This window comes from Cercospora kikuchii (genome assembly GCF_019650295.1).
Source record: "Cercospora kikuchii DNA, contig_00001, whole genome shotgun sequence".
In the NCBI taxonomy this organism is placed as follows: Eukaryota; Fungi; Ascomycota; class Dothideomycetes; order Mycosphaerellales; family Mycosphaerellaceae; genus Cercospora; species Cercospora kikuchii.
This window is the reverse complement of record NW_025408582.1, coordinates 4,933,844-4,954,664: the sequence shown is the minus strand read 5'-3', so window position 1 is coordinate 4,954,664 and position 20,821 is coordinate 4,933,844. Positions and strand designations below refer to the sequence as shown.

The 20,821-nt window shown below is 52.4% G+C and overlaps 12 protein-coding genes across 12 annotated transcripts; 6 read left to right on the top strand and 6 right to left on the bottom strand.

Annotated features, from left to right (window-relative positions):
- Positions 1 to 124: 124 nt before the first annotated feature.
- CKM354_000194200 (uncharacterized protein) lies at positions 125 to 2,092 on the bottom strand (the record flags this gene model as incomplete). The annotated part of the gene is made up of 1 exon (XM_044797078.1): positions 125 to 2,092. The coding sequence occupies one exon, from the start codon at positions 2,090 to 2,092 to the stop codon at positions 125 to 127; it is 1,968 nt and encodes a 655-aa protein (XP_044653013.1).
- Positions 2,093 to 2,796: 704 nt separating this feature from the next.
- On the bottom strand, positions 2,797 to 4,138 carry CKM354_000194100 (uncharacterized protein; the record flags this gene model as incomplete). The annotated part of the gene is made up of 2 exons (XM_044797077.1): positions 2,797 to 4,011; positions 4,067 to 4,138. 2 exons carry the CDS (start codon positions 4,136 to 4,138, stop codon positions 2,797 to 2,799), a joined length of 1,287 nt encoding a protein of 428 aa, XP_044653012.1.
- A 446-nt stretch (positions 4,139 to 4,584) lies between these two features.
- On the top strand, positions 4,585 to 6,112 carry CKM354_000194000 (uncharacterized protein; the record flags this gene model as incomplete). The annotated part of the gene is made up of 2 exons (XM_044797076.1): positions 4,585 to 5,447; positions 5,497 to 6,112. The coding sequence occupies 2 exons, from the start codon at positions 4,585 to 4,587 to the stop codon at positions 6,110 to 6,112; spliced, it is 1,479 nt and encodes a 492-aa protein (XP_044653011.1).
- Positions 6,113 to 6,501: 389 nt separating this feature from the next.
- On the top strand, positions 6,502 to 7,532 carry CKM354_000193900 (uncharacterized protein; the record flags this gene model as incomplete). The annotated part of the gene is made up of 2 exons (XM_044797075.1): positions 6,502 to 7,128; positions 7,185 to 7,532. 2 exons carry the CDS (start codon positions 6,502 to 6,504, stop codon positions 7,530 to 7,532), a joined length of 975 nt encoding a protein of 324 aa, XP_044653010.1.
- Positions 7,533 to 7,667: 135 nt separating this feature from the next.
- On the bottom strand, positions 7,668 to 8,746 carry CKM354_000193800 (uncharacterized protein; the record flags this gene model as incomplete). The annotated part of the gene is made up of 3 exons (XM_044797074.1): positions 7,668 to 7,838; positions 7,893 to 8,354; positions 8,408 to 8,746. 3 exons carry the CDS (start codon positions 8,744 to 8,746, stop codon positions 7,668 to 7,670), a joined length of 972 nt encoding a protein of 323 aa, XP_044653009.1.
- An 824-nt stretch (positions 8,747 to 9,570) lies between these two features.
- Positions 9,571 to 10,164, bottom strand: CKM354_000193700 (uncharacterized protein; the record flags this gene model as incomplete). The annotated part of the gene is made up of 1 exon (XM_044797073.1): positions 9,571 to 10,164. The coding sequence occupies one exon, from the start codon at positions 10,162 to 10,164 to the stop codon at positions 9,571 to 9,573; it is 594 nt and encodes a 197-aa protein (XP_044653008.1).
- Positions 10,165 to 10,856: 692 nt separating this feature from the next.
- CKM354_000193600 (uncharacterized protein) lies at positions 10,857 to 11,483 on the bottom strand (the record flags this gene model as incomplete). The annotated part of the gene is made up of 1 exon (XM_044797072.1): positions 10,857 to 11,483. One exon carries the CDS (start codon positions 11,481 to 11,483, stop codon positions 10,857 to 10,859), a length of 627 nt encoding a protein of 208 aa, XP_044653007.1.
- A 423-nt stretch (positions 11,484 to 11,906) lies between these two features.
- CKM354_000193500 (uncharacterized protein) lies at positions 11,907 to 13,115 on the bottom strand (the record flags this gene model as incomplete). Its single annotated transcript, XM_044797071.1, has 1 exon — positions 11,907 to 13,115. The coding sequence occupies one exon, from the start codon at positions 13,113 to 13,115 to the stop codon at positions 11,907 to 11,909; it is 1,209 nt and encodes a 402-aa protein (XP_044653006.1).
- A 286-nt stretch (positions 13,116 to 13,401) lies between these two features.
- Positions 13,402 to 15,015, top strand: CKM354_000193400 (uncharacterized protein; the record flags this gene model as incomplete). The annotated part of the gene is made up of 1 exon (XM_044797070.1): positions 13,402 to 15,015. The coding sequence occupies one exon, from the start codon at positions 13,402 to 13,404 to the stop codon at positions 15,013 to 15,015; it is 1,614 nt and encodes a 537-aa protein (XP_044653005.1).
- Positions 15,016 to 15,496: 481 nt separating this feature from the next.
- Positions 15,497 to 16,469, top strand: CKM354_000193300 (uncharacterized protein; the record flags this gene model as incomplete). Its single annotated transcript, XM_044797069.1, has 3 exons — positions 15,497 to 15,997; positions 16,067 to 16,345; positions 16,407 to 16,469. 3 exons carry the CDS (start codon positions 15,497 to 15,499, stop codon positions 16,467 to 16,469), a joined length of 843 nt encoding a protein of 280 aa, XP_044653004.1.
- Positions 16,470 to 17,021: 552 nt separating this feature from the next.
- Positions 17,022 to 19,359, top strand: CKM354_000193200 (uncharacterized protein; the record flags this gene model as incomplete). The annotated part of the gene is made up of 5 exons (XM_044797068.1): positions 17,022 to 17,144; positions 17,188 to 17,282; positions 17,351 to 17,789; positions 17,850 to 18,938; positions 19,000 to 19,359. 5 exons carry the CDS (start codon positions 17,022 to 17,024, stop codon positions 19,357 to 19,359), a joined length of 2,106 nt encoding a protein of 701 aa, XP_044653003.1.
- Positions 19,360 to 20,179: 820 nt separating this feature from the next.
- Positions 20,180 to 20,731, top strand: CKM354_000193100 (uncharacterized protein; the record flags this gene model as incomplete). The annotated part of the gene is made up of 1 exon (XM_044797067.1): positions 20,180 to 20,731. The coding sequence occupies one exon, from the start codon at positions 20,180 to 20,182 to the stop codon at positions 20,729 to 20,731; it is 552 nt and encodes a 183-aa protein (XP_044653002.1).
- Between the last annotated feature and the right edge of the window lie 90 nt (positions 20,732 to 20,821).

Here is a 20,821-nt window from a genome sequence, read left to right as displayed (position 1 = left end):
GACGATTCTGCATTCCACTGTGATCACGAGACGCTGAAACCATTGCTAAAGGCCTTCAAGGCGCTGAGCAGAGATTGGAGGCCATCTCAGGCTGCAAAGGTGTCAAGTGTTGAATGCTAAACTATCAGTGATTATCTCTAGGCATCGGCACCTTCTGCGCAACTCTCTGAAATTGCGTCGCTCGTCGAAAGACCATGCCCTCGCTGAGGGGCCCGACTTCCCTCCTAAAGAAATCTTGATAAGGCGTATGGCTCTCGACCATCTTGTATCCACCCTTCGCCATTAGCTCCTTCCTCCTTGCAGCAATCTCTTCATCAGGAATCAACATGTTCACTTTCCGCCTAGTCAGATCCACTCGCAGCATATCTCCATCTCTCAAAATCGCCAAGTTGCCGTTATCAGCTGCCTCTGGGCTTGCATTCAAGATGGACGGACTTCCTGAGGTCCCCGATTGTCTCCCGTCACCAATGCACGGCAGCGAGTATTTCAAGCCCTTCTTGAGTAGGTGTCCGGGGGCGGTCATGTTCACCACTTCCGCTGCTCCAGGATATCCTAGCGGTCCAGCACCACGCATCACGAGGATAGTCCGCTCGTCTATCGGCGCAGTCTCGATCCTAGCGTTATAGTCCTCCGGGCCATCGAAGACAACAGCCTTCGCTTCGAAAGCGTTCGGATCGTCGGGGTTCTCCAGGAACGCCTCTCTGAACTCGGCGCTGATAACTGAAGACTTCATAATGGCACTGTCGAACAAATTGCCCGTCATGTGCGCGAAGCCGGCATCAGTTTTCATGGGCTTGTCATATGACAAGATGACCCTTCGATCCCATGTCTGCCTTCCCTCAACATTCTCCTGTATAGTCTTACCATTGGCCGTGATGACATTCGCATGCAGCTTACCTTGCTCGAGGAGCTCCGCCATTACAGCAGGAAGACCTCCAGCACGGAAATACTCTTCGCAAAGATATTCACCAGCAGGCTGAACGTTCACCATCAGAGGGATACCAAAGCCAATGCGATCCCAGTCGTCCAGGTCAAGCGGCACGCCAATATGCTTCGCCACAGCACACAGATGGATTGGAGCATTTGTCGACCCACCAATCGCTGTATTCGCCACAATTGCATTCTCGAAAGCTTCTCTTGTCATGATATCCGACGGTTTCCTGTCCGCGCGCACCATTTCCACAATTTGCACTCCAGTCTTATACGCACACTGCGCCCGCTCTTTATATGGCGCCGGAATAGCAGCAGATCCCGGCAACGCCATACCAAGAGCCTCCGCCAGAGCATTCATCGTCGACGCAGTTCCCATCGTGTTGCAATGCCCAACACTCGGAGTCCCTCGAGTGATCAGGTCCGTGACTTCCTCATCGTTCAGCTCGCCAGCTGCATGCAATTCTCTAGCCTTCCATACCACTGTCCCAGATCCTACCAAATCATTACTCTGCTGCCCATAACCATTCAACATAGGTCCAACATTGAGACAGATAGCCGGAATATTGACTGTTGCCGCCGCCATCAGACAAGCCGGCGTCGTCTTATCGCATCCAGTCATCAGAACAACTCCATCAAACGGATACCCATACAGCAACTCGACCAAAGTCAAATAGCTCAAATTCCTGTCCAGCGTCGCCGTCGGCCGTCGAGAAGATTCCTGGATCGGATGCGTAGGGAACTCGATCGCAATACCTCCCGCTGAACGAATTCCTTCTCGCACACGGTGTGCTAAAGTGGTATGGTATTGGTTACAAGGCGTGAGATCAGAGCCCGAATTCGCGATCCCGATAATCGGTTTGCCGGACATGAGTTCTTCTCTCGTGAGACCATAATTCAGATACCGATCGACATAGAGAGCAGACATTGCTCGGTCGTCTGCGCGATTGAACCATTTTGCTGAGCGAAGGCTAGAATTGTCACTCGCTGGAATTGTGAGTTTGGAGAGCTGGGATTCAAGTTCTTTGGTTCTTGCTCGAAGCGCTGAGAGTTCGGTCTTGTAGTCTTCGATGTCGACGAGTTGTGTGGTTCCGTTGCTGCTTGAGCAGCCGTTTGATTTGTCTTGGCAGCCATTGCAGGCTTCAGTAGATTCACAACCCATTCTTGCTTATTGAAACGGCCGACCTCTTACTGCTGGTTGATTGTTAGTCAGTGGTAATCATGTGCAAGATTTGTGGTTCAACATGCACACTAAGTATCTCGCTACAATCAAAGGCCGACCATGCCCCATGTCGGCCCCACGTACGGCAGAAGCAGGCTAAATGTTCAACCTCGCCTCGCGTCGGAGTTTGTGGGGGCATTGACTGTGCTAGGCCGAGCCGAACTGGGGAGCTTCTATGCTGTATAAGTGTGAGTCTCCTCAAGTTGCTGTATGTTGGTCTGTGATGCTACATAGGCTCAGCATTGCGAATCGACAGTGTTACGCGCTGACTGTGTGAAGGTCCCAAAGCTGACGACATGTTCAAGGTCACTCGCCCCTCTCCGATCACTGCCTCGGGTCGATCGACTTAGAAAAGCTATGATACACATTTCGGTGACGGGGACGCCTCGAACTTGCTGGCATAAACACATAATCGATCTCGTTCGGCATGCAATGGCCAGCTCTGTTCTGCTAATGGGGTATCTTCAGTAAAATGCTCATCGGGAACCAAAACGCCTGTTCTGTACTCCAATCCATCGAGATCATGTACTGCGTTGCGCGAGGCTGCGCCAGCATTTAGTAAAGCGTAGTCGCCCAGGCAAGCCGTCGCTTTCCAAGGAGAATGCTTCAGTCGGGAAGGAGCTTGTGATTAGGGTAATGCAAGCTCAAGCATTGCTGTCGCATTCCAGAAATTGAAGACTGACCCCATGTCGAGTGGTCAGTCCTATGGCATCGTCATCTTCGTCGTTGTCAAACGAGGACGACCGCCTTGGTGTACGATTCTCCTCGTTGCTGCTACGATCAGATGAACTCTGGTCGTCGACGTCGAGCATATCGAAGCGGTTGTTCAGCGTCACATTCTTGACTGTGGGACCCTTTGGCGCGACTTTCGGCGCAATAGCACGGGTTGGTAGAGGCACGTCGCACTCATCGGGGAAGAACGAGATCTTGCACCCACGGTACGTCGTCCGACTCATCATGCAAGTCCTAGCGAAGAGAGCATTGTGCACCGCATTCGTGTACACGTACGCATTGCCATCGCGAAACTTGACGTCGATGACCACCAAGTTGTGAATGTGCTCCAAATCGTCACGAATACGTGCTTCGGTGAGCCCCTTCTCCGCGGCATTGCGGATGAGGATATTGCGGGTGGCGCCAGTGTCGATCTTGTTCTGGATGTGCGAATTGAGGGTGAACTGACGTTCAGCCCATCTCACCTCGACACGCTTGCCGTGTAGGTAGATGTCGTTGCGCTTCACCCATGCAAGATAATCCGAAGCAGCATCGAGGAAGGTTACAGTTGCGCTTTTCTCGGACCGCATGGAGACAGTGAGCAGCTTGCCACCTTTGATGACAGAGAGCAGGTCGCGATAAGTCGTACGGGTGCCAAAACCTGTAAAGTAAAGTGTTCGAAGGGGTTGTTCAGGTCCAGCAGGTGTTTCTTCGATGTCGTTTCCCTCGTCCATAAAGCTATCAGCTTCGGTACCATCCACGATCGAAAAAGCAGGACCGCCATAACTGGCATGACGCTGAGAAGCAGACACGTTGTTGAAAGGTGGCTGCTTCGACGCTGAGAAATGCTGGCGTGCTCCGTTGTGGAAGCCGCCGATGGCAGAATCTGAATGAAAAGGAGCTGACGCACCAGATTTCCACGGTGCAGAGCTGTAAGACGCATGGCGATTCAAAGTTGGTGGCTCTGGATGCAGACGCGTTGGCAGTCCATCGTCGAACTCGTCAGCCCACGCCTCAGGTCCGAAGGTGTCGATCTTCTGTTCTTCAGGCGGCATGCTGCCAGCAATCAGGAGACATAAAGTATCCGGAGTGATGCCGCCCGAGTACAGGGCACTTTTGAGGGCATGGTACTCTCGAGACTCGCGGAGCTGCCCAAAATGATCGTATTAGCGCGGCCACCAAGTCGCGAGTGCGAGGGCATACCAGGCCATCATATTCAGTCCTCTTGATAGTGACGCAAGTTGGATCTTGGCGAGAGGTGTGCTTGAACGACATGTTAGCTGCGGTGTTGTGGACACAGAACATCTGTTCCCCAAGCGGGCAGAGAGTATACTCACAAAATCTGCTCTGCGCCACACAAACAGGTCAGCGCCTAATCGCATGCACTGATAGCAGCGCTATCTCATGAGTCGCGGATGGAGAACGGGAGATCGACAAACCTGCGCAGCAATGCGTCAAAGTAACTCTTGTCGACGGTGACTTGTTGGCCATGTGCCGCGGAAGCCATCGGAGTGCAAACACGGCCGTCGTTGTCGGTGTGTTGTGCACAGGAGACGTGTAGCAGAGCAAGTACTTCTATGGGAGACAAGGCAGGCCCAGATCGCGCCAGCGGCATTAGCGTCGCTCTAGCAGGGGCGATCCCTGCGCCGCAAAAGCTTGGCGATAGGAGCGTCCGTTTGGACTTTTCGACGCGTCGAACTTGTGCCCGATGTTGCTGTTTCATGGATCAACATGCACCAGTGAGCGTCGCACAGCCGCCATCAGTGCCATCACCGCCGCCCGACCCGCGAACGGCCAAACAAGATGCCATCAAACAGCTGGCCGACGCCGGCAGTGGCGATGGCTCCGTCTGGTCGCAGCTGCTGAGTAACCCCTTCTTCACTGCAGGATTTGGTCTGGCCGGCCTGGGAGCTGCCATGCGATATGGCGCGCAGGGTCTGAGGAGAGCTGGCGATTTGCTGCGGCATCGAATGCTGGTAGATCTAGAGATCACCAGACACGACAAGTCGTATCCGTGGGTCCTGGACTGGATGACCACCCATTATCAGAGTCAACTTGCTCCTCCCGGATCTCGCAAGCAGGTTGGTGCGCTGGAGGCCATCATCCGCCGCTTCACTCCAGGTCTGCATCATCTTCAGATCAACACTGAAGTCGTCAAGACTGCAGGCGGATCGGTGCAGACGGCTTTCGCTCTGGTTCCTGGCCATGGGCGTCACATTTTGCGCTACAAGAATGCCTTCATTGCCGTCAACAGAGAGCGTGTTGGACGGAGTTTCGATAACACTGGCCAGCCTTTTGAGACCGTGAAGCTGACAACCCTGTACGCCTATCGGCATGTCTTCGAAGACATTTTCCGCGAAGCGCAAGCCATGGCCATGCAAAGGACTGAGGGCAAGACTGTAGTCTATACCACCCGCAACATGGGCTGGGAAGAATCCGGACAGCCAAAGCGACGTAGACCCTTTAACTCTGTTGTCTTGGAAGAAGGTCTATCTGATCGCATTCTGCATGATGTACAGGAATTCCTCAACGCTCGAACCTGGTACCTTGACCGTGGCATCCCGTACCGTCGAGGCTATCTACTGTAAGGTCTGTCATCGGCTTGGTAGGATTTTCACTGAACACATATACAGATACGGACCACCAGGGACAGGGAAGACATCCTTTGTGCAAGCACTTGCTGGCGAGCTTGATTACAATATTGCAATGCTCAGCTTGAGTCAACGCGGTCTGACTGACGACAAATTGAACCACCTTCTTTTGAATCTGCCCGCGCGTACCCTGGTTCTACTAGAAGATGCAGACGCAGCTTTTGCCAATCGCCGCCAGGTAGATGGTGACGGATATGCAGGCGCCAATGTCACCTATTCCGGCTTGCTGAATGCGCTTGACGGCGTAGCTAGCGCTGAAGAGCGCATTATCTTGATGACCACGAATCACATCGACCGACTGGACGATGCCCTCATACGGCCAGGCAGAGTGGACATGACGCTGTATCTCGGAAACGCTACAGAGTGGCAGATGGCAAGGCTTTGGGATCGCTTCTACGCCGACAAGGACCCCAGCGGCCAAGGCAGAGAACGATTCGTGCAGAGAGCCAAAGAACTGGACCTGGTAGGCAATGTGAGCACTGCTGCATTACAAGGCCTGTTCCTGTACAACAAAGACGACATGGAAGGAGCGATCGCGCTTGTTGATCAGCTCGCGGCACTTCGGCCTGGTCAGCAGTCTGCTTCTGATGCGGGCTGAATAACCACTTCATTCTCGCACTTGTCCCAAAATCGAACAGGATCCACAAGACGCTCGTGCTTGGCCCGAGAGGTCGCCTCCGTCACGCCAAGTTTAGGACCCACGCGGCAGTCTTGGTAGGACTGCGACCTGCAAATGTCGCGTGCCATAGCTAGCACGTGGGCGCCATTTCGCATCCTGGAGAGCTGTGATCTGGTAGTGAGGTCTTGATATCAGGCTTCGCCTCCTAGCACGCGATATGAGTGGCCACAGTGTCTTCGATGCTTCTTAGCAAATATGGCGCCAACCACGAACCATCTGGAACTCTCGTGCGACAGTTCGACTGTATATAAATGGAGTGAACATACAACAGCAGGCCTATTGCTGGTATAATCTTTACAATTGCCAACATGCTTTCACGAACTTTATTTGCAACATTGCCGGCGCTTCTCGTCAGCGCTCAGCAATACAGCCTCACGGAAACGGGCGGACGCAACACCTTAGATTACCGTCTCCACCTCAAGGTCGACGGCAAGCCGGCTTCCTTCTGGCATGATGTTGCTCTGTATCCACAACAAGGAAACGCGTCCATTGTGAATTTTGTCGTTGAGATACCTCGCTGGGAAGACGGAAAGATTGAGATTCGCCGCGATGAGCCTTTGAACCCGATCTTCCACGATGACAATGAAGAGGGGCCGCGGTTTGTGGAAAGTATCTGGCCGCATCGCTCCTACCCGTTCTTGTATGGCTCGATCCCGCAGACATGGGAAAGTCCTAACTTCAATCACTCTTTCACAAATTTTCCCGGCGACAATGATCCAGTTGATGCCTTTGACATTGGGCAAGATATTGGATATGTTGGACAGATCAAGCAGGTGAAGATCCTGGGAGGACTCGCTGTCATCGACGGCGATGAGACAGATTGGAAAATCTTGGTCATCGATGTCAATGACCCTTTGGCGCCGTATGTCAACGAGATCCAGGATCTTGAACAATATCGACCTGGTGTCGCAGGAAGCTATAGACAGTGGTTCCGAGTAAGTGACTCTGCACAGCCTTCACGAGGTCTCCCAGCTGATCAGCATCCTCACAGACGTACAAAGTTCCCCGTGGCGACGGCACACTCACAATTGCCGGGGAGAACTACCAAAACGCGACGTTCACATCTTCCATTATTGCCGAATCGCATGAGTGGTGGAAAGAACTGGTCGCTGGCGAAGTCGACAGTAATGAGATCAATTACAACCAGACTAGCTCAGCGGAATACAACAATAGCTACGTCGAGCCGGGGAGCGTATGGGACGAGTTGGAAATTCCCAGATGGTCGACGTATGGTCAAGCTGCGCAGAAGCCCGAGCGCTTCAATCGCTGGTACTATCTGGACGGCAATGAGGAGCTGATCGTGTTGCCTGGAGACTATGCGCCTCCGGAGGAGGATTGAGTGACTTGTGAAATGGATATTGCCAGTATTACTGCTCAGCTGTCCGCCAGGGCTCCAGTTCCAGAGAGCAGCCAAATATCTAACATATCGTACATCGAGAACATATCATGCAGATCCGTTCCGTACAAGGCACGATCATGCGGGTACAAGCTCGCCCGACTTGATCACATCTTCCGGGTAATCTTTCAGAGGGTCTTCGTGGTCAAAGTGCCATTTTGCTCTCTCTTGTCGTGTCCACTGACAAATGTTGAAGCTCTTCCCACCTCGGATAGGCGCGTTCATGTGATGGTGCCAGTATGAGTCCAACTGCAGTCGATTTGTCAGCTCAGCGTTCGCGCAACCGTTCTGCCATAGTCTTACCGAAGACGAGAGTTTCCAATCACGAGTCTCAAGATTGAACGATTCCGGGAGCGCAGTGCCCAACGTACCTTCAACATCCGCGACTCCGACTTCGCGCAAATTTATCCCGGCTGTCAATGCGTACGCCACAATCGCTTCTCGCCAGTTCGTCCCAGAAACATCCTCAAGAACGAGTTCGATATCTTCCCACTCTGCTGAAGGCGCACTGAAAAACGATCCCATGACCACGCCGAGATCTTTGAATTCCGAGTCTTTCTTCAATTGACCGACCTGTTGAACTGCATCGAGGGCCGTAAGGATCGTGCGTCCAAGAATGTCTGCCAGGAGTTGCACTTGGTCGCCCTCGGCAAACAGCCACATATGCTTCTGGGTCCTGTGGTTGAGGAAGTGGCCAAGTGCAGCAACAACAGCCCAAGCCTGGTGGAGGTCTTTGGCTTTGAACGCGGTGTCGGCGGGTTTGCACTAAATCGAACAAGTCAGTCGAATCGCCGGAAAGTGAATAGTGATGACAGTACGAGTGTCTCGATGAGATCAATGATGGCGTATGCCCAGTAGTCTGAAAAGACGTGCATTCCGTAATTGTCGGGATTGCGCTGCATTGCCTCATGGCAGTTTTGGACCAGTAAATCGAGGCCTTCACGCATGAGAATCCATTTGTGAGTCGGGTGATCTGCAGCTGGTTCTTTGAAGAAGTCCGCTTCCGAATTGGAGCCATCTGATTCGATTCCGCTGTCTTCATCGCCTTCGTTGTCTGCGTCGTCTTCCTCCGCCCATTCAGGCGGGTCGACGCACAGGTACTCGTATGGACCTGTGAACGTCTGCGCGTTGAATTTGGAGAGGAAGTCTGAGGGCATGGCTGTGACAGTCTACCTGTGTCTTTTGGACTACGAATTATGGATGAGATTGGAATGAAGAGACAGCCCAGGGACCTGAGTTTGTTATATTCGTGGGCACAAGGGTGCCGATATGACGTCTAGGCGCCAGGACGCGTTGTTTCGAGGGTCCATAGACGCTAGGAACGCGCGAACACGTGCCCATGTCCGTCCCACTGTCTGAGATGCTCAAACCAAATGAACTCTACAATGAAACAGCGACCAGCTATCTGATCTGCTGCCGTGCTGCTATGTTTGCGAAAGTCGTCTCTCGCTGCGAAGATCCTTTCTAGCTGAGCTTTGTATCGCCGCCAAGAAGTCAAGAACTGTAGCTCCAAATTCTTGCAAGAGACGATGGCCAGTGTCGTTGAGCTTTCGAGCGTACAGAGGAGGTGAATGAGCGGCGTGGACTTCGCCGTTGAGATGACAACAGTCGTGATCCCTCGCAGCAACTGAGCGTAGCTCACCAGGGCATTTTTTACGAAGAGAGTCGAAGGTGACAGCAAACGCTTTGGCTCCAGCATTTATCAATTCGATGCGCTTGCTCTGGCTCGATCATCCGGATGATAGTGCATCACTCGTGGTAGACCAGTAGCTTCAGAGGCCCGTCACTACCGAGGGAATCGCTTGTGTGCCAGTACTCGCGCTGCGATCGGCAGCCAGCTGAGAACGCGGGCATATCCCTTCCTAGGCGATAGCAACGTATGTCCGTGTTTGCTCGCATGTGTCCAGAGAGTCCTCTTGCCCGTGATGGCTTTGACACTCTTCAAGATCTCGTTTCCTTTCCAGTGACGCGCCGGTGCCAGTCATCCAGCACCCGCGGCGGCGCTCGTCTTCGGCGCGAAGAATGTATCCCTCTGCCATCTCGCCTCCTCGATACTCTCCAGTATGTCCTCTTTTGCCATGTGCTTTCCTGCTTTCCACGGGCTCTTCTTCAGCACCTCTTCCGGCGCAAACCTCCTCGCCGCCTCTTTGATCGCGCTGACATCAAATATTCTGTGATGTAGATGCCTCACGACTGGGTTCCATGGCTCTTGACTGAGGAAGACCTTGTCCGCATGTACAGTGTTGCCGGCCAGCAGAGCTTTCTTGCGTTCTGGGCAATACTTCTTGATGTATGCCAGCAGCTCCTCCGAGGCTTGTTCGGCCGTGGTCGTGCTGTCGAGGCACTGTTGTGTGAGTCCCGACGAGCCGTGATGATCTGTACACCACTCTCCCATTTGGTCCAGTTGCTCTTTCGTATGGTGGATCACAGCTTCGTAGCCGGTGTCGTCGAGGAGGTTGAGCTCGTAGTCGGTGATGTAGCACGCGAGCGACATGATGGTGTCTTTGTCTTTGTTCAGCCCCGTCATCTCACAGTCAATCCACACCAAGTGCTCTCTCGAGCGTGATTCAGGCATGATGTGTGGATGCTGTGTCGTCGCAGTGAGGGAGATTTGGAGATGCGGAGGGAAGACGTTGTTTTGCAGGATGGCTGGAAGGCTTGGCTGAAGCATGAGCTAGTGTCAAGTGAATGACGACGATATACGTTCTGCAAGATCGAAGCTGTGCTGGGTCTCAACACTGCCAACATGGTGTTTGCTGCATCGCAAATGTGATATTGCTAGATTCATCACCACTACCTACTTCACTCAAATCATGTTTCGCCTCTGAAGAAACATACTGTACGGAGACCAGGTGCTCTTGTGCTTCTACAAAGGTCATCTTACCTACTGCGTGCAGCCACGTTCACCATACGAGATATTTGCGTGCAGTATTGTGAGGGCCGAGAGCTTCCTCGGTGCGCATCGAAGTGAGTGCCATCCCGACTTTGTGAAGAGCTGTCTGCGATCTGCAGCCACACATAGTGTGCAACTTGTTCGGTCGCTGATGCAAGAACACGTGTAACGTACGCTGAGTGAGCCATCGATGATGCATCTCGAATTGCAGCATGACTTGCCGCTTTCGTAGTCGGCCGCGCGACTGAAGTCTGTCTAGTGGAAGTGCCAGGTGCATTTAGCATTTATATTGCGAACGAAAGTTGGCTTAGTCAGGGAAGTAGCTCATTCAGCATAAGATAAAATGCTCGTAGTGGACTCGATGAGTCTGTCTGTTACGCAGACCCTTCCCTTTGTCTGGTCGTGGGTTCGAAACCCGGAACACGATCTTTTTCTTTTGCAAGTTTTTGCCAATCATCAGCTTGCGGCTCATCGCCCCCTTGTGCGGCGTCATCTCTTCTGTTCCTGTTCTTTTGTGTCCCACTTATCCGATCAGGTCGATAGTTTTGCCCATACAGCAGCTTCGTCTCTTCGTCTGACCGAACCCAGAGGATGTCATAGTCGCTCGCCGCGGTCATTGCAGCATCCCGTTGCGTGTGCCATCCATTGATGACCTGCACATTCAAGCCCTGGTTCCGATATTTCTCGAGTGTAGCGTCTCTGGTACGCAGCTCATCGACTGCCCGCATCGTCGCGTTCGAGTTCTTCTGGCGGTGCTCGGGCGGGTTATGGATGTAAATCGTGATCCGGGAAGGCTCGACGTCGTGTTGAAGAAGGTACTGCAATGCAAGGCTATCTGCACCTCCGGCATTGGAAAGGATGAATTCATCGTGTGTGGCGATGGCAGTGTCTAGTGCTGTCTGGTAGTGCTCTAGGAATTGTCCTTCAGGCAGGTCAATGTGGCCAGAAATAAAAGCCACTCTATGCTGTCTTGCGCTACCCGGTAAGTCCATCTTAGTCATGATACCGAATACTGAACTTCAGCGTGCGGCTAGCTGTCTTATATGTCTTCCTGAACACGGCGTCTGAACGTCAACTGGCGGCGTCCATATTCGAAACCAGGTAGGGGCATGATTGCGGCGCAGCATCATGATCCTTTGACGACGCTAAACGCTGCGGTAGGCTTGCTCGCACTCATATTGCATGAGATACACGTTGTGGCCGAGAGGAAGAGCGGTAGGCTGTGCTCACAGGGCGAGAGGTGTAGTGCAGCCACTTGCGACGATCCCAGATCGCGCCAACTTTCGGGCCGACGAGCAAGGGCTGAGGGGATCATTGAAGCAGGAACGCGTCTGTTTGGAGATGGAGGCAGTCACTACACACATCTGGCGCTGATACTATGTCGCAGGCCGCCTCTTCAGCCGCACATACAAAATTGCGCCTTTCTAGGATCTTTCTGCTCCAGCCTGATTGAACACCGCGCGCGAAAACGTCTCGGCAACAGCCCCAACCTTACTGTCTCCGAACGGTGTTATTTGGGTCGCCAGAAGCCATGCCACACCCAACTTCCTGCTCGCGGCCCACAAAGGACCAGTGTAGCCAGACCATCGCAAAACGCCCGCCGGTGTCCCGGACGTGGCGTTGTCGCCTGTGGTGACGATCGCACCGAGGCCGTGGTTCACAAGTGGCTCAGAGTCGGACATGTAGAAGCCCCACAGGAGTGGCCCAAATCGCTTCATATCGGCCAGTGATGAGTTTCCATCGGGCAGCTGGGGCATGAACAACTCCTCCACCATAGCAGAGCTCAGCAGCGATGACTTGTCTTGCACCAAGTCCTGGAGGAGACGGAGATAATCGCGTGCCGACGAATACAATCCTAGACCACCCAGGTCGTCCACAGCGGGATCGGCCAGCTGAAACCCTCCAGCGATGAGATTGCCTTCGGGAGTACGAGTGCACATGGGCACCAGTCGGCTGCGGATGCTATCACTGGACTCTAGGTGAAAGGTGGTCGCAGTCATTCCCAGAGGGTCAAATATATTCTTTGCGCAAAAAGCCGAAAATGACATGCCGGAGAGCCGTCCGATGAGAATACCGACCCAGTCAAGTGATGCCCCGTACATCCAAGACTGACCTCTTTCAAAGATCAGGGGAACATCCATAGCGCCAAAGAACTTGCCGACAAATGCCAGCGAAGGTTGCCCGCGGTGCTCAGTCTGCCACGCTTGCAGTTGTGGACTGAGCATGTCATAGGCGACGCCAGAAGTGTGTGTCAGTAGCTCGCGCAGAGTGATGCCCTTCTTGGCTTCATGCAGCACGTAACCATTCTTAGCCGTCTCGTCCGGAGCGATTAGTTGAAGTGCCGCGAGCTCCGGCAAGTGTTTGTCCAGAGGCAGGTCAAGTTCCACCAGACCTTGGTCTACGCATGGAAGCGCGGCAATGGTTGTCACGAGCTTGGTGCAAGATGCCAGCGCAAATACCGAGTCCAGGCTGATGGAGGCCTGGCTGGGATCTGTCACCGACAGAGGTCCAGATGCGTGCGAGAATACATCGGTACCAGACTTGTCGACCGCTGCAAGGACGACTCCGGGCAACTGGCCATCTCTGGTAGCCTGATCGATAGAATCAGCAAGGTCTTGGAGGCTCGGCGGCATGCTTTCGAGACGTTGATTCTGAGTGCAAGCATATAAGCCTGTGTTTTCTTGCTGATCGACCACGCGCATAATGGCTGATCAAATACGGCACATCGGAGTTCATTCTCCCAGCTTCAAAGCACAGCGTTGTGGTATACGGAAAATGAATTCCACACACTGAAGCATAACCTCATGCAGAGCCATCTACTAGGCATCGTCACATCTCATTGGATCTTGAATTTTGATTCTGCGGAAACTGGTTCTGAACGTTTCCCACTGCCCTCTTGATCACGAAACTTACACAAACATGCACGCCGAAACCAGAAATGCCGAGGTCCTCATCGTCGGTGCTGGATTCTCTGGTATCTATCAGTTGTGTTCTCTTGTTGGCCAAGCATACAATGTTATACTGATCGAAATGGGCACTGATATTGGCGGAACGTGGTACTGGAACCGATATCCCGGAGCTATGTCTGACTCTGGAGCCCCATTCTACCGATTCTCTCAAGACGACTTGCAGGAATTCCCTGCAAAGAATCGCTTTGTCAATCGAGATGACATTATGTCGTATTTGCGGTATGTCGTCGACAAGCACAAGGTGCAAGATCGTATCAACTTGAACACCGAGCTACGACGTGCTGCCTTCGACGAAGGCTCAGCGACCTGGCGAGTAGAAACTTCTCAAAGGTTTATCGAGGCACGGTACTTGGTATCAGCCATGGGTCTGTTGAATAAGACCAATTACCCAGACATAAAGGGACTTGATGATTTTGGAGGCAAATTGTTCCACTCTGCCAGGTTCCCGACAAACTTCGATTTTCGCGATAAGAAGGTGGGTATCATTGGCAACGGTAGCACCGGGGTCCAAATTATTACAGAGCTTGGTAAAGCAGGTGTCTGTAATAATCTCACTTCGTTCCAGCGCCATCCGCAATATACTGTCCCGAATGGTGACGGTCCCATACCTCCAGAAGATCTCCAGGAGCTCGTGCAGGATTGGCCTGGCACTTGGAAACGCATCTCCGGCAGTCGAATGGGCTTTGGATTCGAAGAGGCCACGACTCTGACCGGAAGCGTGGATGAAGCGACTCGCCAGAAGGTGTTCCAAGACGCCTGGAACAAGGGCGGTGGCCTTCGCTTCATGTTTGGCACTTTCGCCGATATTGTGGCGGACCCTGCTGCTAATGAAGCAGCTGCCGGTTTCATCCGTAGCAAGATCAAGGAGATTGTGAAGGACCCGGCCAAAGCAGAAGCTCTGACACCACACGATCTTTTTGCAAGACGCCCACTCTCCGACGCCGGATACTACCAGACTTTCAACAATTCATGGGTTGACATCGTTGATTTGCGAAAGTCCCCAATCGATCAGATCACCGCTGAGGGAATACTGACCTCCGATGGCAAGCTACATCAGCTCGACGTGTTGATCCTGGCCACTGGGTTCGATGCTATGGACGGCAGCTACCGCCGCGTGTCAATCGAAGGCCGTGGCGGCGAGACGCTTAACGAACGTTGGAGCGATGGCACAAGGAGTTACTTGGGCTGCTCGGTCGCGGAATTCCCCAATTTCTTCATGATCTTGGGACCTTACGGTGCATTTGGAAACAACATTCCGATCGCAGAGACAGTAGTCGACTTTGTCACAGCCATGATACGCGACGCAATGCCACATCCTGGTGGCCTTGGAAGGACGATCGAGGCTGCCAAAGAAGCGGAAGATCAGTGGATGGCCATGTGTCACTCCATCGCTGACGCGACATTGTTCACCAAACTGGACGCCCCAACTTGGGTCGATGGCAGCAACATAGCCGGCAAGAAACGAGAGCTGCAATTCTTCGTCGGTGGTATTGGCGCTTATCGCAGCATCTTGGACGATTGCAAATCTAGTGAGCCTCGGTGGAAAGGGTTCAGCGTGTCTTAGTACTGGAAGTAGCCGCGTATGCTGTTTCATGAATAATATTGAGAGCGGATCATGCTTGATGACCCTTCTTTCGACTGTTTCTGCTTGTGACACTTGCTTCCACGAATGCAATTCGACTCGCAGCTGAGCAGGGACGCACCAGAGACATCAGAGATACCAAGAGCCTGACTGCGCTCAGAATACTTTACCACAAGATACGTTTCTCTCTTGCAACGCCACGCATAATCCACCTTCTGTGTGGTCAGGGAAGCTCAACGAAGGCCATGAACTCTAACGGTCACGTGCTACGGATATCATTAGCCTGACTATTACCAGATTCAGTTCACAGTGTGATCTGGCAGCCCGGAAATTGGTCGGGCCTTGAACTCCGGATTCTGTCTATATTTACTAATTAGGTCACGTTCAGTGCATGTTGTCAACCATAGTGCAGCGTTGCTTGGCATGAGATTTCCCTGCTTCTACCTACATCTGACAACCTAACATGGCATCAGATTCGCCTGTCGCCGTCATCACCGGTGGTGCTAGCGGTATGGGACTTGCGCTGGCCGAGGATCTTGCTCAAAAGAACTGGAAAGTAGCGATCCTGGACATCAATGACAAGGGAGGCAAGGCGTTGGAGGAAACGTTCTCCGGCAAGGTCTCCTACTTTCGCGCCAATGTTGTGGATTATGAGGCTCAAGCTGTTGCGTTCGAATCGGTATGGAAGTCATGGGGCAGACTTGATCTTGTCTGGGCGAACGCCGGAATTGGCGACAGAATTCCCTACCTGGACCCACCAGCAAAGCTCGATGTCGAGCGCCCGCCGAAGCCAGATGTCCTCGTTATTGATGTAGATTTGTACGGCGCAGTGTACTCATCATATCTCGCGCTGTTCTATTTCCGAAAGAACAAGACTGGAGCAGGCAAGCTGGTCATGACTAGCAGTACTGCAGGCCTCTACCCGAATATTGCACTACCGCTGTATGGAGCGGCAAAACACGGTGTGAGTTCTCCTTAGTGTGCTCACAAAAGTCTATTGAACAAGGAGTGCTGAATTCTTTGCTCGGCTTAGATCGTAGGCCTAGCACGCAACATGGCGCTCATACTTGAAGCCAGAAAGGAACCCATACAAGTCAACTGCATCTGTCCTGGGCTTGTTAAGACGGGCATACCAGCGAAAGAAATGTTCGACATATTCCCTGCGGAGCATGTAACTCCCATGGATACTATCATCCGTTGCATGAATCAAGTCATCGAAGAAGACCTGAACGGCAGAGTTATGGAGTGCAGTGGACCGAATATAAACCGTGTCGACGCTCCGGACTATAGTGATGAGCATTCGCGCTTTTTGGTCAGTACTTTCGATGTTGCGGATTGCATTATAATGGACTAACATATGCCATTGAAAACAGAACCACACATTTCCTATCAACATGACATTTCTGGCGACCAATGCCATGGATGAACACACTTGAATCAATGTCTTCCTGAGAAGTGCAAGCAGTGCGCCGTTTCGAATGCAACAGCGAGCAAAGCATTTGAACTATATAGCGCTTCCCAACGGTCTATGGTGTAAATGTCAACTGTAGGCTTTCACTATTAATCGAGGGCTGTGCACTTGTTCTGCGGGAATAATATATCAACATGTGGTCGCGGCAATAAGGGGCTTGCTAGGAGTTCATGTTCCCGCCAATCAGGCACTCAGAATTGCTCCAAGCAGCATCGAACCGAGAACGCAACACACAGTTGCATATGTCGGCAGGACTGCTCCCAAGTTAGAGTGGGGTATACTGCTTTACCTGAGTAGACAATACGTACTCGTGGAAGGAATGTGTGTACAAAGTAGTGGCAAGTTGCATGGCTGGCACTACTGCACCCGCGCGCCTGCTTCCCCGCATTGCCCCACACAAGTGAGTCCCCTGTTTCCATAGTTCACGATCCATGCCTTCTCAGACAGTAACGCATTATGGTATTGCCATATGATTTCCTCTGGCTAGGCTTCGTCCCCTTACACTACATATGACACGATGTTCGCAGCGTCTCCAGCGCAGAGCTCAGACATGAGCTCTCAAAATCCACACGAAGCACCGCGTCTGCCTCTCAAACGAGCATCAGCTGCATGCGTGTCGTGCCGCGCAGGCCGCATGAGAGTGAGTAGCGCGTCCAGAGCAAAGTGTCACACTGCTCATGCAGTACAAGTGTATTCGGGTCCCGGGGCAAACAAGCTGTAAAAGCTGCTTTCAACGCAGTCGCCCATGTCTATTCACTGGCTCAGATGAAAGAAAAAAGTGGGTTCACGACTGTTAGCTAATGTACTAGCTATTCCACTTATTGATACTGACGAATTGCCACGCAGGCCTCGATCACGACAATATATCAACCATCTCGCAGACGAGGTGCAAGCACTGCGGCAGCGATTGATGTCTATGCCGCAAGACTCGACGGCAGACTGTAACCTTACAGCAGTGACTACTAATGATAGCCAAGATTTCCAGCCCACGCCACCACGCGATGCTGATGAGTGCGTTCAGTCAGGTGCTGTGCCTGAAGTTCTTAGTCCCACCGCAGGAGACATCACTGAGTTCATCGTCAATGATGCACATTTGCCGTCTCGTCCAGCGCACATATCCATCACGGTTCCAGGGTCCGTGGTCAGCCACATCGCTAGCGTTCGTGCGCGTAAGAGCGTCAATGCCATGGACCGAAGGCTACGTTATTTCTATTTTGGCCCGGTCACGAATTCGGCTGTTCTTCTGTCGCAAGACGAGCTTGACGCCGAGAGCCCAAGTACAGATGTGAGTTAGCCAGACATAATGCGAGTCACTGTCAATACTTAACGCGACGGTGCATTGCAGGGGCCAGATGAGCGCAGGGCACGGGCTCTGATTCGTTCTGTCTCACATGAAACCCACGACTACTTGATAAACCTTTACTGGAGCAGCTTCAACCAAGTCCTACCCGTGATAAATCGCAAGGCCTACGAGGATGACTTCACATCGAGAAGCATGGGATACTATTCTGGCCTGCTGCATTTGTGCCAACTTGCCATGGGTTTTCGATTCTCAGACAAGACTCGACAGGACATGAAAGCGATAGCACGCGGTGCTTTCGAGAGTATCTTCCACCAAGAAGCAAAATATATGATCGATGCAGAGATCGAGCAACCTAGAGGGTTGCCTACCATTTCCGCACTCTTGCTTATAGGTGACCTCGAGTGTGGATCGGGTCGAGACAACGTCGGCTGGATGATGCACGCAATGGCAATACGCATAGCTCTAGACTTGCGTCTCAATCTCGCACCATCATATTGCGACACTCAGTCGCAGGGCCAGGAGGCTTGGCTAGGAAGACAAACTCTTTGGGCGTGTACTGTGTATGATTGCTATTGGGCGCTGTTCGGCCAACGTCCAACGACAATCAAGGCAGAAGAAATTGAAGTCGATGCCGACACACCGAGCCAAGAGGATGCCAACATCTTCGAGCCCACTAAAGGTGAAGCATTCTCGACCGGCAGTGTCTACGGGGCTTTGCTAGAGCTTATGTCTATTGCCGGAAGGATGTACAGCGATCCAGGGCCGACAAAAACAGCTCGCATCAGTGGGCTACACAAGACCTCTCTTATGCGGGAACTTCAGTGCTGGTACGCTCAGCTACACAATGGCCTCACCTTGTCGCCAGAGAATCTCCGAACAGCAGCCCCAGACATGCTCCTCTTGCACCAACAGTACCACTCAATGATAATTCTCTTGCATTGGCCGTTGGTGGAGAGCCCTGGAGTGGCTGGACTACCCAACTACTTTAGCATGCCCCCACAGCGGCAACGCGAAGTGGTGAATGCCTTAAACATCTGCCGTAAGTCCGCCGTGGCGATCACGCGTATCTATCAAGAGTACATGAGGAAGTTCGATGCTACGAAGCTATTCATTACTTGCGTGCAACACAATGTGAGTTGATCATTATTCCAACAACACGCGTAATTTACTCTGACCATCTGACGCTTCATAGGTGACCGCCGCATCTGCACTGATTGCGTCTTGTCAGATAGGAGGCGTTTCATCAGACACATGCATCGAGAACCTCCGCGTTCTCTCCTCTGTCGTCAATGCTGCCGCGACTACGTACAAACCAGCAGGTGTCATACGAACTCTACTCGAAGAAGCTCTCTCGGAGCTCAGCTTCGACTTGCCACATCATCTTGGCTCAAGCTCTGCCGCAGCAATCGACACTCTGGTCGACCTGAATCGCGACAATCTCGAATGGAATCTGGCACAGTTCGTTAGCGATGCAACTACCGAGCCAGAAGAATCCTGGGGATCCTGTCTGTTGCATAGCTCCAGCCACGCTGAAGCGTTCACGTACAGCTGACAACTCTTCTCAATGCTTGAATACTAGTCGAGCTCTTCGCTCGGATGGGATCTCCACCAAAAAGATCTACGAATGCTGGCTGTGGAGTGTGCATTGCAGAATAACCCGTCAGTCGCCTATCCAGCTTTCGAAGACGACTATCACGCCAGGCGGGAGATATCTGCACCCATCGATTTCCGCGGCGGGTCTGCCTCAATCTATTCCCGTGCTGCATGCCATTGGGCTTGCCGAGAGTTACATTTCTCATTCGTGACTATAGCGAAGTCCTTGGAACAGCATCGATATGGAAGCAAGGCATCTTGGGCCACTAAGCTGCAATCGAGCCAGTGGAAAGGCTTTCAGCTGGCACCGACTCATTCACAGTTGATGGAGACGCTACGCTTATCATGTCTCAGACCACAGCGGGGAAAACAGTGATGTGCGAGAATCAGCAACCTCGCCAACACTTGCCCAAACTCTTCCCAGTTTCTCAGTCGCGTGCTTCGCTCTGACCTGCAGAACAAAAGATAAGCTTGAAAGTTCTTGACGAGGCTCTGACTTAGCAACAAGTCAACTTCCGATCTAGCAATCATCAATAGCGGACGCCAAGGCTTTGTGGCGCGGAACTCTAGCTCCCAAAGTATAGTATCCACGCTCACGTGTACGATTGACTTACCCTCTGCCATGGGTAGCTCAAATCGACCAGGAACCCATTGGCTAACAATCCCAGGTCCTTCCATGCTTCAAATTTTGCTTGATCTTTGCTTCGAAAACGAACATTCCAGAAGCCGTCTTCTCATAACAAACAGCCGCCGCGTCGATCCGAGACACCTTTCTCAAGATGACTGAGCCAACAATCCAGCAACACGCATCGGCGCCAACAAGCCTCAATGGCGGCGCCGGTCCATCACAGGCCAGTATAAATAGTCCAGCATCCTTGACTGGAAGCAACCTCGTCAAGCATCTGGAATGGATCGCCTATTCCTTCGTCGACGCTATCAACGATCGTGACCTCACTTGGCTCGGAGACGATGGGCCAATGTCACCATACATCTCTCAAGACTTCGTTGGCGAACAAGAACGTATTCCAGGGAGCTCGCAAACCGGCTTTGTGGGTCGCGAAGAACATGCCAAATTCTTCCCTATGATTCTCGCGTGGTTTCCGAACTACAAGATCCGGATCTTCGACCTTAGTACCTGCGTTGATGAAAGGAAGGGCAAAGCTGTGATGTTCTTCAACGGAGAGTCGACTGGCATAGGCGATCTTGCTATGCCCAGCACTTGCACAGTCGAGTTTCAAAGATATGACGATGGCCATTGGAAGATGTGTCGTTTCGCCGGAGTTCGTGGCATGGTCGATGGGTGCGAGCTTGTCAGTCCTGACGTAGACTGAAAGAAAAACATCGGCTGGCCAGTAGACCCACCACTTGCGAATGAGATTCCCTTTTGTTGAATCGGTTTGGTAAAGCAGGTCACAAATGTG